The following is a 15873-nucleotide window of genomic DNA, read 5'->3' as shown; positions in this document are numbered from 1 at the left end:
AAAGTTCAACAGCAAAACTACTACAATTATTGTCCTTGTCTATGTATAGCCTGGAAAGCTTATTGCATCCATTACACAAAGCTTCAAACCTAGATTACATAACTTTCTGCACCCAAATGCGATAAGGCATTCCAAGTTTGGGCAATTCAGACCAATAGCTTCCCATCCTTCTAGCTCTACTTCCACACGATTTATTATCCTCAATTCCCTAAATAAAGGAGATCCTTTTGAAATCATCTTAACTGCTTCAGAATTAATACATCCTTCTCCAACCCTGGAGAATATTGAGAAATCTAGAGATTCAACCCCGCCACCACTAACAATTGCTTTAATCCCCTCTGGTGTAAGTTCGCACCCGCCTGCATTAATATAGGTTAAGGTCTTCGGACACCCAAGAAACCCAATACCTGTTATATTGCTGCAAGAGGGTACATAAAGTGAACGCAATTTGGGACAATTTTGTATGAGAAAACTTATTCCTGAATCAGTAATTGAGGAACACAGTGAGAGGTCAACTACCTTCAAGGATGAACAACATTTCGCCAGGGCTTGTAAACCTCTATCACTAATACTACATTCCATAAGACATACAGTTGTCAAGCGGGGGAACCAAGAAAACATCAAAAGACAATTCGGTATCTGAATACTTGGGGCAACGATCTAAGCACAACAGTTGAATTTTTGAACCGGAGAATTGTGACCGTAACATTTCAAAATCTGTTATCTCCGGGAGATACTGTAGAGACAAAGCTTCGAGGTTTTGGAATCGAGTGAACAACCTACAAAGAATTTTGGGAAAGCATTCGGGACTGAATTTTGGGAATACGTAGCCTGGGTAAATGTGATAACAGCGATACCATAAGGATTCATGATTATTGTTCTGAATATGAAGCCATTGACGACAAGTCAAACCAAAGGAGTCACGATCATCTTTAGTTGTTAGACGCATAACTATAAGATTTAGACAGTCATCAGGAAGGTTTGTAATGCAGGATGAGGAGGTTCTACGGATTTTAGACAGCCGATTATCATCACCAGCTGTTCCATGGTTTCTTAGTGCCTCTACTGCTTTGTCGGACTTGGCGCTCATCATTACATTATTTTACCAACCCTTTGAACAAACTCATTATCCAAATTCTTATCGATTATTCCTATCTTTTTAATGCGTCCTGCACACCCAAGTCAGAATGCAATACGATACAGGAACATATTACCTGTTACATATAGGTTTAAACCTCATCATCGGAATCTGGATAATACACAAACAGACGACTCGAGAGAAACTTATAACCGATCTTGCATCTAGGTATATTCTAAAACTCTAACAAAAGTAAACATCTAAAGTAAAGTTATCATACCTTGGCGTCTCAGGTAATAGGGAAGCAGTCGAAAGGGTCCTTTGATAAGAAAGAGGAAGATCGAGAAGATTCTAATAAAATGACCTAAAACGAAATGGTTTTTTCGGGATTTTATTTCATGAATAAAACGAAATGCTTTATGCTACTGATTGTTATTTCCTGACCCAGTTTAGTTAAGGGATTGTCTAGGTGTCTAACCTAGACAAAAGAAAAAAGCAGATACACTATACACATACACATATAGCGTAGGTTTACCATGAGTTTTAGACTTCAATATTCCAACACCCACAAAATTTAGTTTTCTGAACCTCTCTGGTACGCTGATAAAATCCCCGTTCAGGTAGGAGGATGACCGCCTCCCACTAATTGAGAAAGATTTCATCTCCAATCTCATTTATTTACAGATCCGCTATTAGAATTGTTGTTGAAAATGGCAAGTTTAATTTAGTTAGCAGTAGACTATAACAAGTCCAGCTAGCTGAGTTTTTTATGGCTAATGTACCAGGCACACAACATGTTCGTTTAGTCGATTTGTGTTTTTAGGTACAGTTAGATAAGATTACTACTCGTTAACAAAATGCAAATTTTATCCCTCTTGACACTAGTTCTATTTATGATTCCTAACTTAAAGTAAATCGAATCCTAGTCACCATAGGATAAGCTAGCTATATTATACATTTCGTGTAACTCAGGGAAAAGAGACCTGTGGTGACGTTTAGTCATTTGAACACCACAAGGCATCAAGGACAATAATGTCAATTTGTCCAGAAAGACTTTGACTTTGAAGTTGACTTAAAAGATAACAAAAATTCCCTAATAGTAATTCAACAACTAAACGTCTCCATCCTTGAAAATTACTGGAAGAAAAGTGGGAAACGAACTACGAAATCAAGATTTCGTAAATCTCCTTTTTTAAGTAAAATCAAAGTCTTATAATGTAATGGCTGAACTATATGGAAAATTTCGTGTATCTCCAAACATATAAGGTTAACAGCTGATGTTGACAATTGCAGAAGCTACGAAGACTAATCACTTGGATCTTATAATCAAGACGTGTTTGAATTTTTGCTTCCTTACAAAGAAATCAACAGTGCAATCCATATGAAATCTTATCAAAGGAAAAAGAATCAATGCGCGTTACAGTATATATAATTATAAAGTTTTTCCATCCAATACTACTCCATCAGGGAAATTTTGCTTTGCGGGCGATCCTGAAAGAATTAGGGGCGACTAATAAGACACCCCAAAGTAAAATAAAACCACCTCTTATCTCAAATTTTTTGAAATGGCTAAAATGCCCTCCATAATCGGTAGACAATATTACAATCGGTAGTTTATATCGATGTATGTTGATTTGTGTTACGGAAATTATAATCGGTAGTTAAAATGGTAATCTCGTGATATTAATTCTCTACAGATTGTGGTAGTAGCCCCAAATTCAAAATTTTCAAAAACCAATGGAATTTTGAATTTCTCCATTTGCACAATCGGTAGTCTCGTGATGTTAATTTTTGTACCGATTGTGGTAGTAGCCAAAAATTCGAATTTTTCAAAAACCTATGGAATTTTGATTTTCTCTATTTTCACAATCGGTAGTCTCGTGATGTTCTTTATCTACTGATTGTACAATCGGTAGTCTCGTGATGTTCTTTATCTACCGATTGTGGTAGTAGCCCCAAATTCAATTTTTTTCAAAAACAAATGGAATTTCGAATTTCTCTATTTACACAATCGGTAGTCTCGTGATGTTTATTATCTACCGGTTGTAAAATCGGTAGTCTCCTGATGTTCTTTATCTACCGATTGTGGTAGTAACCCCAAATTCAAAATTTCCAAAACCAATAGAATTTCGAATTTCTATATTTGCACAATCGGTAGTCTCGTGATGTTCTTTATCTACCGATTGTGGTAGTAACCCCAAATTCAAAATTTTCAAAACCAATGGAATTTCGAATTTCTCTGTTTCCACAATCGGTAATTTCCCGACGTTTATTATCTACCGATTAGAATCGTAAGTTTCGTTATGTTCTTTATCTACCGATTGTTCTTTACAACCTATATTAAATTACCGATTATTTAGGAACATATAAGTATTTTTAATTTATTTTATCTTATTTAGTCACCTCTAATTCTTTGAGGGTCGTCCCTAATGACGTTAGGAAATTTTGGAGTCGGAATTGAAGGTAAGAAATAATAAAAAGAAAATTTTACTGTAATGAACTTAAACTGTTCAATTGTGTGAATTATCGACAAGTATGATTACAGTGCCAGGGCAGATGCCCCACTTGTCCAACCTAGAGTGGGAATGATATGAGCAGTGGAGCTATCAAATTTAAATGAAGCTTAAAAAAACATTAACTCGGTCCATACGTTATACGTATATACCTAACTGTGGTGGCCATGCAAGTAATTAATCTTCGTCTCAGCGACGAAGATGTCAAGGGAGACATCTAAATAGAGTTAAAATGAGCTTTTGTCTGGTTATGATAGATGTTGGTCCAACTTACAAATTAAACCATCTATCTAATCCCTATTGAAGTTAAGTTGATTATTTTATAACATGACCGTGGTGAAGTTGTAGTAGTAGGTGTTGAATGACAAATTGACGTATACCTTTGATGTGAGATTTAAGAAAATAAGAAGAGAAAACAATGAGAACTACCAGGAATCTTTAAGATTTCCGAGCTGCTAATAAGTATGGATTCTATTTTCTGGTTGGTTATAATTAGACCGTTAATATATATATGGGAATATAGAGGCATAGAAATAAGGCTGTTAAAACGATATAACGGTGATGTCGAAGTTCACTGTCTTTCAAGGACAGAAGAAAAGACAACGTATCAACAAAATTGTGTTGCATATTTCAAAGTTTGTTGATCAAACAACAAAACAGTGCGACTTTGATTGGATTGTGCATATCTTTTCAAAGATGGTTAAAACAACGAAACAATGATATGAATTGGAAAGGAGAGACGCGCTACGCGATGCGAAGACTTTGACTTGACATAGACTTAAGTTAATAAATTGTCTTGCATTTGCACATGACCATGATCAATTTTGCATTTTACGAATCACAAAATTGATTAAAAAAACTAAAATCAACAATTCTTGGATGAAAAGGATATTTAGATTTAGATATTATTTAAATGGTCAAAATTTTAAAAATGGTCAGGATGTAACCAGTTTCATCGTTCCCATTTTCAAATATTTTTTATTATTTTTAATTTACACAGGATGTATCCAGTTTCATCCTTACTATGTTTAAAATTTAAGTTAGGATGAATCCAGTTTCATCTTACTATTTTTTTTTGTCCATTTCACCCGAACTATTTTTTACTCATTCATTTGAACCGTGATTTAAAAATATTTGGACAAATGACTCATTTTCCGTTTACAAATCTAGTATACAGACGAGAGGCATCTCTAAATAAATATTATTGCCAAGGGATTATACGGGTTATAAGGAAAGACTTAGAAAATCTCATTTACTAATATTACGTACCAATGCATTAGTGTAATTTCTCTTTGGTGGCCTTTAAAAGATCCCACTCCGTAATACGTTATACACACCAATTCATTAATGTCCTCATGCTTGGGGTATTGACGTATGCACTATGCACACTTGTATATGTCAGTCTAGCCCCTATACATGGCATACACGTCAGAGGCCTGATAACTTCTATTTAATTTTTGAAAAAGTCTCCATAATATACTACATGTTGATGTCCCATTGCATTGTTGGCGAAATGGCAACAGTCAAGTAACGTAACCTTCCTTGCAACTGACGTCCAGAGAGACATTTCGCAACGACGTCAAGAGAGAGACCTCTGAATGAAATTTTAATTAAAGTTTTTGGCTTGTTATTAAACAACAAGCTGGGGTCAAGTTTTAAGTAATAGGCGTAGGACCAAACCATCATTTTAATGTTATAATCTACATATAGTTGATTACTATATAATAGTAACATAACCGCGGTGAAGTTGCTAGTACGTGTTGAATGACCAAGTCGTCGTCGACCCCTACAGCATCTTCCTAAAATCTACGGATATCTCTAATTAGATTTTGTCTATATAAACCAAGAGAAGACAGTATAATCTTCCCATAGACATCGAAATCATCATCCAGAGACATACACAACCTTCTCTTTTGTTGAAAACAGCGTAAACAACATGAAGGTAAGTCTGTTTATTTGCTCTTAACAATTTGTTTTGTTCATATGTAACTAAGTAAATGATTGAGTTATATATGCAAAGATTAATCTTGATTCTGATACTAATTTTTTATTTTATATGTGATGATTCTGCAGCAAAAAATTGTTATCGAGGTACAGATGCACTGCTCCAAGTGTAGGTCCAAAGCTCTTAAACTCGCTGCAGTGGCAGACGGTATGTAGACAATTCATATGCCACAATCTTTCAGTATTCTATAGACTTCTAGCAGCTACACGAGCATAATATGGCTAGGCCTCGCAATAAGTAATTAACGCTCCTTGACAGCAAAAGAAACCTCGCAGCAACTTGTGCCGGCCGGTGGCCGTCTATCTGTTCTCTTACGTCCTTGCATCTGTTTATCTCCACCAAACATACCGATTTTTACACTTCGCCTAGACCTTAATTACATCATCGTTGATTAGTCTTCAATGATAATATCTACATCTGTCACCTACCAACCACCTTGTGATCGACAAATTTAATATTAACACTATTCACGACGACTAATTCACTAGTTGCGCCAGTAGAAGATTTAAGAGGTTATTACATGATTTATTTTGAGCGGCAAATGTCGTAATAGCGTCCTTGTCATGAGTCATGGGCTAACATTTTATATGGAAATTCTAATTTTGGTTGAATTAAACAATGTAAATGCAGGTATAGTTGATTTTGTGGGATTAGAAGGCCCAGAAAAGGATCAAGTGGTAGTGATTGGGCACAATGTTGATTCTGCTGGCTTGACAAGTACTTTGAGGAAGAAAGTTGGGCATGCAAAAATCATCAAAATTGAAGAGGTGAAACCTGAAGAAGAAAAGAAAAAGAAAGAAGAAGAAGAAAAGAAAAAGAAAGAAGAAGAAAAAAAACTTTGCACCGTATATCCCTATCCATATTTTGACAAAGTTATTGTTTACGAGGATGATTATCCAGCAAACAATGGAAACTGTTGTCAAATGTGATGAGTTCAGTTTGCAGTTGGCTTTCTTGTGTGATTTTGTATGTTTTGGTACCCAATTTAGACTAAGAAGATGCTTAATGTTTAGCATCAAAATTAGTCACTAGTAGTTTGTATCACTTTTTACAGTAGAAATGTTTAGCATCTGGGTGGTTTTGCCCAAATTATCAGCCGGCGGTAGTTCCTACCAGGTTCATTGGAACCAACATAGAAGTTGATTCCACTCTTGAACTGTAGTACAGTTTTAACTCATTCAAGTAGATGTTTAACTTCTAACACAACTTCAAATTTAATATAAAAGATCTAAAATAGACATCACTAGCAGAATACCAAAATACCAAGATGGCCCGAGGTACCGTAAGGCAGAACATAATAGAGCCTAAACAGAATCATAAAAAATCGATACTACTAGTCACCACCATGTTTAAAAACAGAACAATCTAAAAGAAAGAGTATCATGGTTTGGCAAGCCATCAGACAGACACAAAGGGACATTTCAATTATCGCCACCGCGGAGACGAAGGACAAGATGAAGAGTGGACTCCTTCTGAATGTTGTAATCTGCAAGAGTCCTTCCATCTTCTAACTGCTTCCCTGCAAAGATCAACCTTTGCTGGTCTGGAGGAATCCCCTCCTTGTCTTGGATTTTAGCCTTCACATTATCAATGGTGTCAGAACTCTCGACCTCTAGGGTGATAGTTTTGCCAGTAAGAGTCTAGACAAAGATCTGCATTCCTCCCCTCAGACGGAGAACCAAGTGTAGGGTGGATTCCTTCTGGATATTGTAATCAGCAAGGGTTCGCCCATCTTCCAGTTGCTTCCCAGCAAAAATCAATCTCTGTTGATCTGGAGGAATCCCCTCCTTGTCTTGAATCTTTGCCTTCACATTATCGATGGTGTCAGAACTCTCGACCTCAAGTGTGATAGTTTTGCCAGTAAGAGTCTTGACAAAGATCTGCATTCCTCCCCTCAGTCGAAGAACCAAGTGCAGGGTGGATTCCTTCTGGATATTGTAATCAGCAAGGGTTCGCCCATCTTCCAGTTGCTTCCCAGCAAAAATCAATCTCTGTTGATCAGGAGGAATCCCCTCCTTGTCTTGGATCTTTGCCTTGACATTATCAATGGTGTCGGAACTCTCAACCTCCAATGTAATTGTCTTCCCAGTAAGAGTCTTGACAAAGATCTGCATACCACCACGTAGACGGAGAACCAAGTGCAGGGTGGACTCCTTTTGGATATTGTAATCAGCTAAGGTTCTCCCGTCTTCCAACTGCTTGCCTGCAAAGATTAACCTTTGCTGGTCTGGAGGAATCCCCTCCTTGTCTTGGATCTTAGCTTTCACGTTATCGATTGTATCAGAACTCTCTACCTCCAATGTAATTGTCTTTCCAGTAAGTGTCTTCACGAAAATCTGCATACCACCGCGTAGACGAAGAACCAAGTGAAGTGTTGACTCCTTCTGAATATTGTAATCAGCGAGTGTTCGACCATCTTCAAGCTGTTTCCCAGCAAAAATTAATCTCTGCTGGTCTGGAGGAATTCCCTCCTTGTCTTGGATCTTGGCCTTCACATTGTCGATGGTGTCAGAGCTCTCAACCTCAAGGGTGATAGTTTTGCCTGTAAGAGTCTTGACAAAGATTTGCATCCCTCCCCTCAGACGAAGAACCAGGTGCAGGGTGGATTCCTTTTGGATATTGTAATCAGCTAGTGTTCGACCATCCTCAAGCTGTTTCCCAGCAAAAATTAATCTCTGCTGATCTGGAGGAATTCCCTCCTTGTCTTGGATCTTGGCCTTCACATTGTCGATGGTGTCAGAGCTCTCAACCTCAAGTGTAATAGTTTTCCCTGTTAATGTTTTGACAAAAATCTGCATTCCACCTCTTAGTCGAAGAACCAAGTGCAAGGTGGATTCTTTCTGAATGTTGTAATCAGCCAATGTCCTGCCATCTTCAAGTTGTTTTCCAGCAAAAATCAAACGCTGTTGGTCTGGAGCAATTCCCTCCTTGTCTTGAATTTTTGCCTTCACATTGTCGATGGTGTCAGAGCTCTCAACCTCGAGAGTGATTGTCTTGCCAGTTAAAGTTTTCACGAAGATCTGCATACCACCACGGAGACGTAGAACGAGATGCAGTGTAGATTCCTTCTGGATGTTGTAGTCAGCAAGGGTTCTTCCATCTTCAAGCTGCTTACCAGCGAAGATCAGTCTCTGCTGATCTGGAGGTATCCCCTCCTTGTCTTGAATCTTGGCTTTAACATTATCAACAGTATCAGAACTCTCAACCTCGAGAGTGATGGTCTTTCCAGTCAAGGTTTTAACGAATATTTGCATTGTCATCTGCAGTTAAATTAACAACTAATCAGAAACCCCTCATACAAAAATTCAATTGGATAATCACCAAAACCGTAAATTATGATCTGAAAAAGATAACATATATGATGCTACGAAAATCCAACACCTAAACACCTAAACTAACAACTGCGAAGAAACTTAACAGAAGCAAAATCCAAACCTGAGCTCTTATAAGAATCAAGATAAATAACAAACCAATAACATGTTCTCTTATAAAACCAAGATATATAACGATTCAGTCAAACACAGACCTAATTCATCTGAGAATCAAAATTCATGAACACCTAAATAGACTTTACCAACAACACCATGAATATCAGAACCGACAATGAATATCTACACCAATTTAGTCCCACCATTAAACAACAACAAAAATAACAAATCCAAAAAGGAAAACAAAATTGAGATGAAACCCTTCGTATGAAAATTGACATCTGAGTTGTAACAAATCAAAATTGAATCAACAAACAACATGATCAAATTCACTGAATCAGAATCCATAATGAAACCTAATCTAATCAATATCCGTATGAAACCTAATCTAATTACAGATCCATACACTTGAATACAAGATTATTAAGATAAAATCACATAATTTTAATAAAACCCTAGATTTAGATCAGGAGATTCAATAAACACAGAATTGAGATGAAACCTTGAATTTTACCTTGTGATAACAGAATCTAGAGATTTTCTCAAGAAAAACTTTACTCGAAGAGGCACGGAGACGGAGATCGTACGAATCTTGAATATTGAAAGTGGGCTGCTGAGGTCTGTGTTTATAAAGGTTTGTAACTGCACCGCCAAACTTGATTAAGGAAAGACTTGGCCGCGAGTATTAAGGAACCGGTTAAGATATGGTATTTGTTTGCGACTTGGACATGGGGTGTATCAAGAGGTATATACACTTGACTTTTATTTTCAGAGTTTAGTTTCTTTCTTTTTTTTTTTCTATAACCAGAAAGGCCTTCTTACATGCAAGGTTAAAAAATGTTGTTGGACTTAACATGTGGTATGAACAGTGTAGATGAAATAAGGCATATGCTTTTTTCTTGTCCTTTCTTTTCCGTTAATCATGTTAAAAGAACTGCAAATAATTTGGCACATGTAATTGCTAATAGATCTAGAAATGAGAGATCCTGTTTTGATTTTGCTTATAGCATCCCAGATATGTTTATCAAAGAAGTTAAGGATGAACAATATGTCAGTAGAAGTTATGTAAGATAACTTAATAAATGAAATGTTTTGTTTGTATCAAAAAAAGACTTACCATGTGGTAATGGTAAATGAGTTGTGCCACTATGGAAAAATAGCTGAGTGATAGAGTTATTATCAACAGTTATTGTCCATAACGATGGAAGTATTAAATATTATTGGCGTCATATTTACCATCGTTTGGTCGTTTCAATATCATTCAACAATTATTTCGTAACGATTATTTCCCCCTGCTGGTTCCTATATATGTGCCCATATACTTCTTCAAATTACATACACCTACTTTACATATATTTTACCAATTTCTTTATCCGTATTCTCATTTTTAAATTTTATAATCATTAATGGCGAGATTCAATGAATAGAGCAATTTTATTATGAATCGGTGTAGATTACAGCAAGAAATGCATCAACCAAGGTTGGAATAACTTGATAATGAGGAAGATGAAGATAAAAAACTAATCGACACTCTGGTGCTCGTACATTCGGTCCAAATACCTAGAGTTTCAGAGTCAAAAGAAGTATTCTCAAGAAGATATACGTATCGAGGGAGGGAATACCACCAGAAGCTGATGCACGGTTATTTTTTTCCCAAATTTGTGTACTCTGTTCAAGCGATTCTGCATGCCTCGGCACCTGGTGAAAAAGATTATTGATGAGATTTGTCGAGTAAAACCTCAATTTAATCATCATTTTGATGCACTAAATATTAGAGGTCATAGTCCTAAACAAAAAGTTACTTCGTTTATAAGGATTCTAGGTTATGACAAACCAGCGGATGCGAATGATGAGTATCTTCAAACGGGAAAAACAACTTCGATTCATTTATCTAATTTCATTGTTTTGTGAATAATTAATCATTTTGGTCTAACGTATTTAAGAAAACCACCCGAGGAAGATGTTAGACAAATATTAAGCGAGAGTCGGGATAGGGGATTCCAAGGAATGCTTGGTAGTCTTGATTGCATGTATTGGGCATGGCAGGGATGCCCTGTTTATTGGGCTGATCAATATAAGGGTCATTACCCGAAACAATCGTTATCCTTGAAGTTGCTGCTTCTTATGATTGTTGGATATGGCACGCTTTTTTTGGTCTTCCGGGTTCACACAATGATATTAATTTTTTGCACAAGTCGCCTCTACTTGAAGATCTAAATTATGGAATTTATCTCGAAGTCTGTTTCACAATCAGTGGAAATTAATATACTCATGGGTATTATCTTGTAAATAGTATCTATCCAAAATGGTCAACCTTGGTTTAATGTTATTGTCATCCCCCTGCCGGCGCATTGGGTAATTTATTCTTGCATTTTATCGAACGCCAAATGGCTTTGAGGAAGGATGTGGATGGGGATTTAGGAATTTTGAAGAGGGAGTTCACTATTTTTTGTGGGCCATATCGAAGTTAAAGTCCTTGTGAAATGCACAACACTATGCTCACTTTCCTAAGTATACATAACGTGGTAATTCAGTAAAATCGTCATGATGAGGAGCAGACTAACTATGAAGATGAAGATTTGAGGCCCGAGATTCAACCACAAAGAGGTGTGCTTGCAAGAAACTATGGACAAACGACTAATTGCATTCAGAACCACAATCTGTATGACAGGTGAAGAGAAAATCTATCAGTGAATCTTTGGGAGGATATGAAAGAGTCGGTGGGCGTAATAATTAAGTTTTATTTTATGTATCAGTTTAAACATTTAACTATTTATTTGTTTGTAGTTTGTTTGTTCAATACTAGGTTAATGAATTAACTTATTATTAAATAGAATGCAACAACATTTCGAATTAAGCAACTTTATATTTCAAAATGTAAGAACATTACAAAGTAAAATTCCATATTTCAAATAAAAACTAAAATTAATACATCAATTATCTAAAGGTATTATTTCATCGAACTCATCATATACATCAGTTTGGTTGTTATTAAATCGAGCTTGTTGTTCAATATATGATTGCAATTGTAGCCTGTCAAATTCGATCGCCACACATGTTTTTGTTGGGAGTTCATAATTGAAGTGTCAGCTTGAAGAATGTTATGCTTGTCATAGTCATTGACAATTTTTTTCGTCTACTTGTTTTAAAAATTGTCATAGTCATTAACAAATTTTCCATAAACTCTGTCATGATAAAAGTATCTGAGCTTCCCTCTTCTTGAGCTAATTTTCTAGAAATTTTTGCTCTGTTTCTTCTTAGAAGTTTCTTATTAGCATCATCATTACTGATAACCAAGTTGACATTCGGGTTTCTTGGGGTATCTGGTGAAGCATTTGATGGACATGTTGAAAATAGTGGAGAATTTGGTGTTGAGAGAGAAGAATTGTATGGTGACCTTTCGGGTACTTGTTGATTAGCTGTTAACACGTCCGGATTATATTTATTCATCACCTTCAAAATATGATAACAACTTTCGAATGAATTTTTTTTTGCCATTTTTACGCTGCCATTCTGCACAACCTGTCTTTCAACTTCACCATCCACAAGAACACTCTGGCCTCTCGTGGCTTTCATTACCGCGGTAACATGAGAAGCCACTTCGCTATTGATTACAATGAAGAGTAGTTCCAACCCAGTTGCATCACGATCATTGATGTTCATGGTTTGCGTTTGATATCTCAGAAATTTTTTATCCCACACGGTGTTACCATGCTGTTGTGCACCATCGATACAATCTTAGTTAAAATAAACATAATGACGACAAATACATTCATCTTCTGTGATATTGAATTTTTTACCCCGAACTTTGATCTTTTTACCTTTACCGTCGCGTTGACTTTGAGATTGTGAATCCATATTACAATAAATTAAGAAGTGTAGAGACTGTGTAGTTAGTTATCTTGAATTAGATCAGAAGAATATTGAGAAACAAAGAAACTTTCGGGATATTTATAAATTCTGATGTGAGTTGAAATGAATTTGAACTTGGGTATTTATAGGGAAGGGGAATTTTAGTCATTGGATGAGAAACTGTTGAGCGATGATCTAGTCAACAAGCTATAACGTGACTACTGCTGGTGTTGGATAGACCAACGAGCGATGTTAAGACCATATAACGATGGACATTTTATCGCTCGCTGAAAACTCTGTCATGTATGCCTAAGTGGTATATTTGACACTTTACCACATACATTTTACACTTTTCCATACCCATAGTGGATGCTAAGTGACAAAATAAGTTGTTTAACATGTGCATAGGAGTAAGCCTAAGGCCAGTTCCTATGGACATAGAGAATTTTGAGATTTCTCACTTTTGCACCACTATGGATATACCAAAGTGACATATATATATAACCGAATAAGTAGCTAATAAGTCAGGCGCGGTGTAGCTTTTACCGAGCGATAGAGACTCCATCATTCAGTAATCACAATGTCGTTCGATAGTCACCAACGATATCAAATAAGGTATATACTTGATAATAGTTGCGGCATGAAACCGATATGCTATATATAAGATCCTTATCAAGTGTTTTAGATTAACGCACAAGTGTATTTATTTTATTATAACTAAGTAATTATAATGTGCAATTAAAGTAAATGACATAACAAGATTTTGTTAACGAGGAAACCGCAAATGCAGAAAAACCTCGAGACCTAGTTCAGTTTTGAATACTCTCATAGTTAGGACGTTATACAAATAACAAAGACAACTTCGTATATTTGAGACCAAGTAATCTACCACTAGTTACTTAATTTCCTAAATATTCGTGCGCCTACAACCGTTTGGCCAACGCATGTGAATACCAAGACAGAACTCTGAGAGTATTCAAAACTGAACTAGGTCTCGGGGTTTTTCTGCATTTACGGTTTATTCGTTAACAAAATATTGATGTGTTATTTAATTTAATTCACGCATTATAATTGTTTTATTATAATAAAGTAAATAAAACTTGCACGTTAATTCTAATCACTTGATATTGATCCTTTAGTAGCGGTTTTGGACCGTAAATATTATGCGGTGAATATCTTAAAGTTGTATTGTCTTAACTTTTTATCACTCAAGGTATCATATTTACGGGTTGAAACCAAACGATTGTGGTGTATTTGGGTACCCTCGTCATTTCAGAAAGAATTTATAGGATTAGAGCATACCTGTATAATTTACTTCCTTTTTTCTGCAGTCTGATCTTTTAACATTTCAATCTTGCAGTTTATGGAGAGGTATTCATTTATAGATGGTGATGAAGGATGCATAGTGAATAAACCATATTTTTCTAGGATATAAAAATAAGTAGAACAAAAAACAAACAGATTAACAGAAACTAGAGCCCCAATGTTTCAAACTTTCGTCCTGAGCACGACTCTACTGAAAAGGCATACTCTCCTTCATGTTTGACACCCGTTGTCTTTTCTCTTCCACTAACTACACATGTAATGGTAATAGCTACTCTATCTTGCTTTCTTACATGTATTTAATGAGCAACACAATGAATTAGAAGTATGTATGATTCTCCATCTCTTTTGTCTCCTTTATGCTTTACTCTTTTGTCTCCTCCATGCAACAAACTGAAATAACTAAGGCTATATAATCATTAACTAATAATCATCAACATTAACTACTAATCATCAACATTAACTACTAATTATTAATATTATATTCTAATTATTATCAAGGCTGGAAATCTAAACTGCTCTCTCTCAAGATGGCAGAACAGTTCTAATAAAATCCATTCTTCAAGGTATCCAACTTACCAAATGCAAGTGCTAGCTCTTCCTAAAGAAACGCTAGATCAGATGGACAAAATCCAAAGAGATTTCTGGTGGAAAAAAGACAAGCCCAAAAGCAGAGGAGGATATATTAGGGCTTGGGCCAGCATCTGCAAGCCTATATCTCAACGAGGTCTTGGAATCAAGAATCCGCACCATTTTAACATAGCTCTCCTTACTAAAATAGCTATCCGTCTCATCTCAGAGCAAGATCAACTTTGGGTTCAACTTCTCAAAGCAAAATATTTTCCAAACTCTCATCCTCTGGAATTCTCTAGATCTTCCAAATTATCTTAGATTTGGACTAGTATAAAAAAAAGATTTGGATCTTGAAGGCAATTTTATCTGTCCAGTAAAAAATGGAGCTTCACAAAAATTTGGGAAGACAAATGGGTTCCTAGCACATATATTATTCAGAAGCCTATTAATATTCAAGAGCCGGTTCCACGGAGGGTAAATGAGTTGATCACTACCGAGGATACATGGGATCAAGAAAAACTTGATATTTATTTTTACCTAGAAATAAAAGCAAAAATCCTAGCTATTACTCCAAAAAGACAAGAACAAGACAAAGCCAGATGGCAACATCATCCTTCAGGAACCTTCTCAGCAAAAAATGTTTATAACTTTCTCATAAACCAAGATCAAGAGACTAATTCATTAACCTTCTTTCCCTGGCAAAAAATATGAAAAATCCAAGTAATACCAAGAATAATATTATTCGTCTGGAAATTAGCTCAAAAAGCACTTCCAACTAACTCAAGACTCGGGGGGCATAATTCAGACATAAACACAGAGTGTCCAATGTGTAAATCCTAATAACAAGAATCAGAACAACATCTTTTTCGCGCTTGCCCCTTTGCAAGAGCAATTTGGTTTGGTCTTTCTCTAAAAGCGGTGAATGTTGGAATTACTTCGGATTCCATAGAAAATTGGATAAAAGTGTGGATCACGGACCAATATTTCACTCAACTATCGGATAATATAGCTACTATATATATCCTGGTTCATTTGGAAGCACAGATGTTCGGTAGTTTTTGAGAAAATAAACCCGTACCCGATTCACCTTATGGAGCAAAT

The 15873-nt window shown here is 36.0% G+C and overlaps 2 protein-coding genes across 2 annotated transcripts; one reads left to right on the top strand and one right to left on the bottom strand.

Moving 5' to 3' along the window:
* Nucleotides 1–5359: 5359 nt before the first annotated feature.
* LOC113284145 (heavy metal-associated isoprenylated plant protein 4-like) lies at nt 5360–6691 on the top strand. The gene is made up of 3 exons (XM_026533561.1): nt 5360–5533; nt 5665–5743; nt 6227–6691. Exons 1-3 carry the CDS (start codon nt 5528–5530, stop codon nt 6523–6525), a joined length of 384 nt encoding a protein of 127 aa, XP_026389346.1. The 5' UTR covers nt 5360–5527; the 3' UTR covers nt 6526–6691.
* A 99-nt stretch (nt 6692–6790) lies between these two features.
* LOC113284139 (polyubiquitin-like) lies at nt 6791–9742 on the bottom strand. Its single transcript, XM_026533555.1, has 2 exons — nt 9539–9742; nt 6791–8856 (listed from the first exon to the last, which is right to left on the bottom strand). Exon 2 carries the CDS (start codon nt 8854–8856, stop codon nt 7237–7239), a length of 1620 nt encoding a protein of 539 aa, XP_026389340.1. The 5' UTR covers nt 9539–9742; the 3' UTR covers nt 6791–7236.
* Between the last annotated feature and the right edge of the window lie 6131 nt (nt 9743–15873).

This window comes from Papaver somniferum, chromosome 5, assembly GCF_003573695.1.
Source record: "Papaver somniferum cultivar HN1 chromosome 5, ASM357369v1, whole genome shotgun sequence".
NCBI lineage: Eukaryota > Viridiplantae > Streptophyta > Magnoliopsida > Ranunculales > Papaveraceae > Papaver > Papaver somniferum.
This window is presented reverse-complemented; position numbering and strand designations above follow the sequence as displayed.

Coding starts and splice junctions, on each gene's coding strand:
- LOC113284145 (XM_026533561.1), top strand. Junction 5,744..6,226: donor ACTCGCTGCAGTGGCAGACG/GTATGTAGACAA, acceptor ATGTAAATGCAG/GTATAGTTGATTTTGTGGGA.
- LOC113284139 (XM_026533555.1), bottom strand. CDS start 8,856: ATGACAATGCAAATATTCGTTAAAACCTTGACTGGAAAGACCATCACT.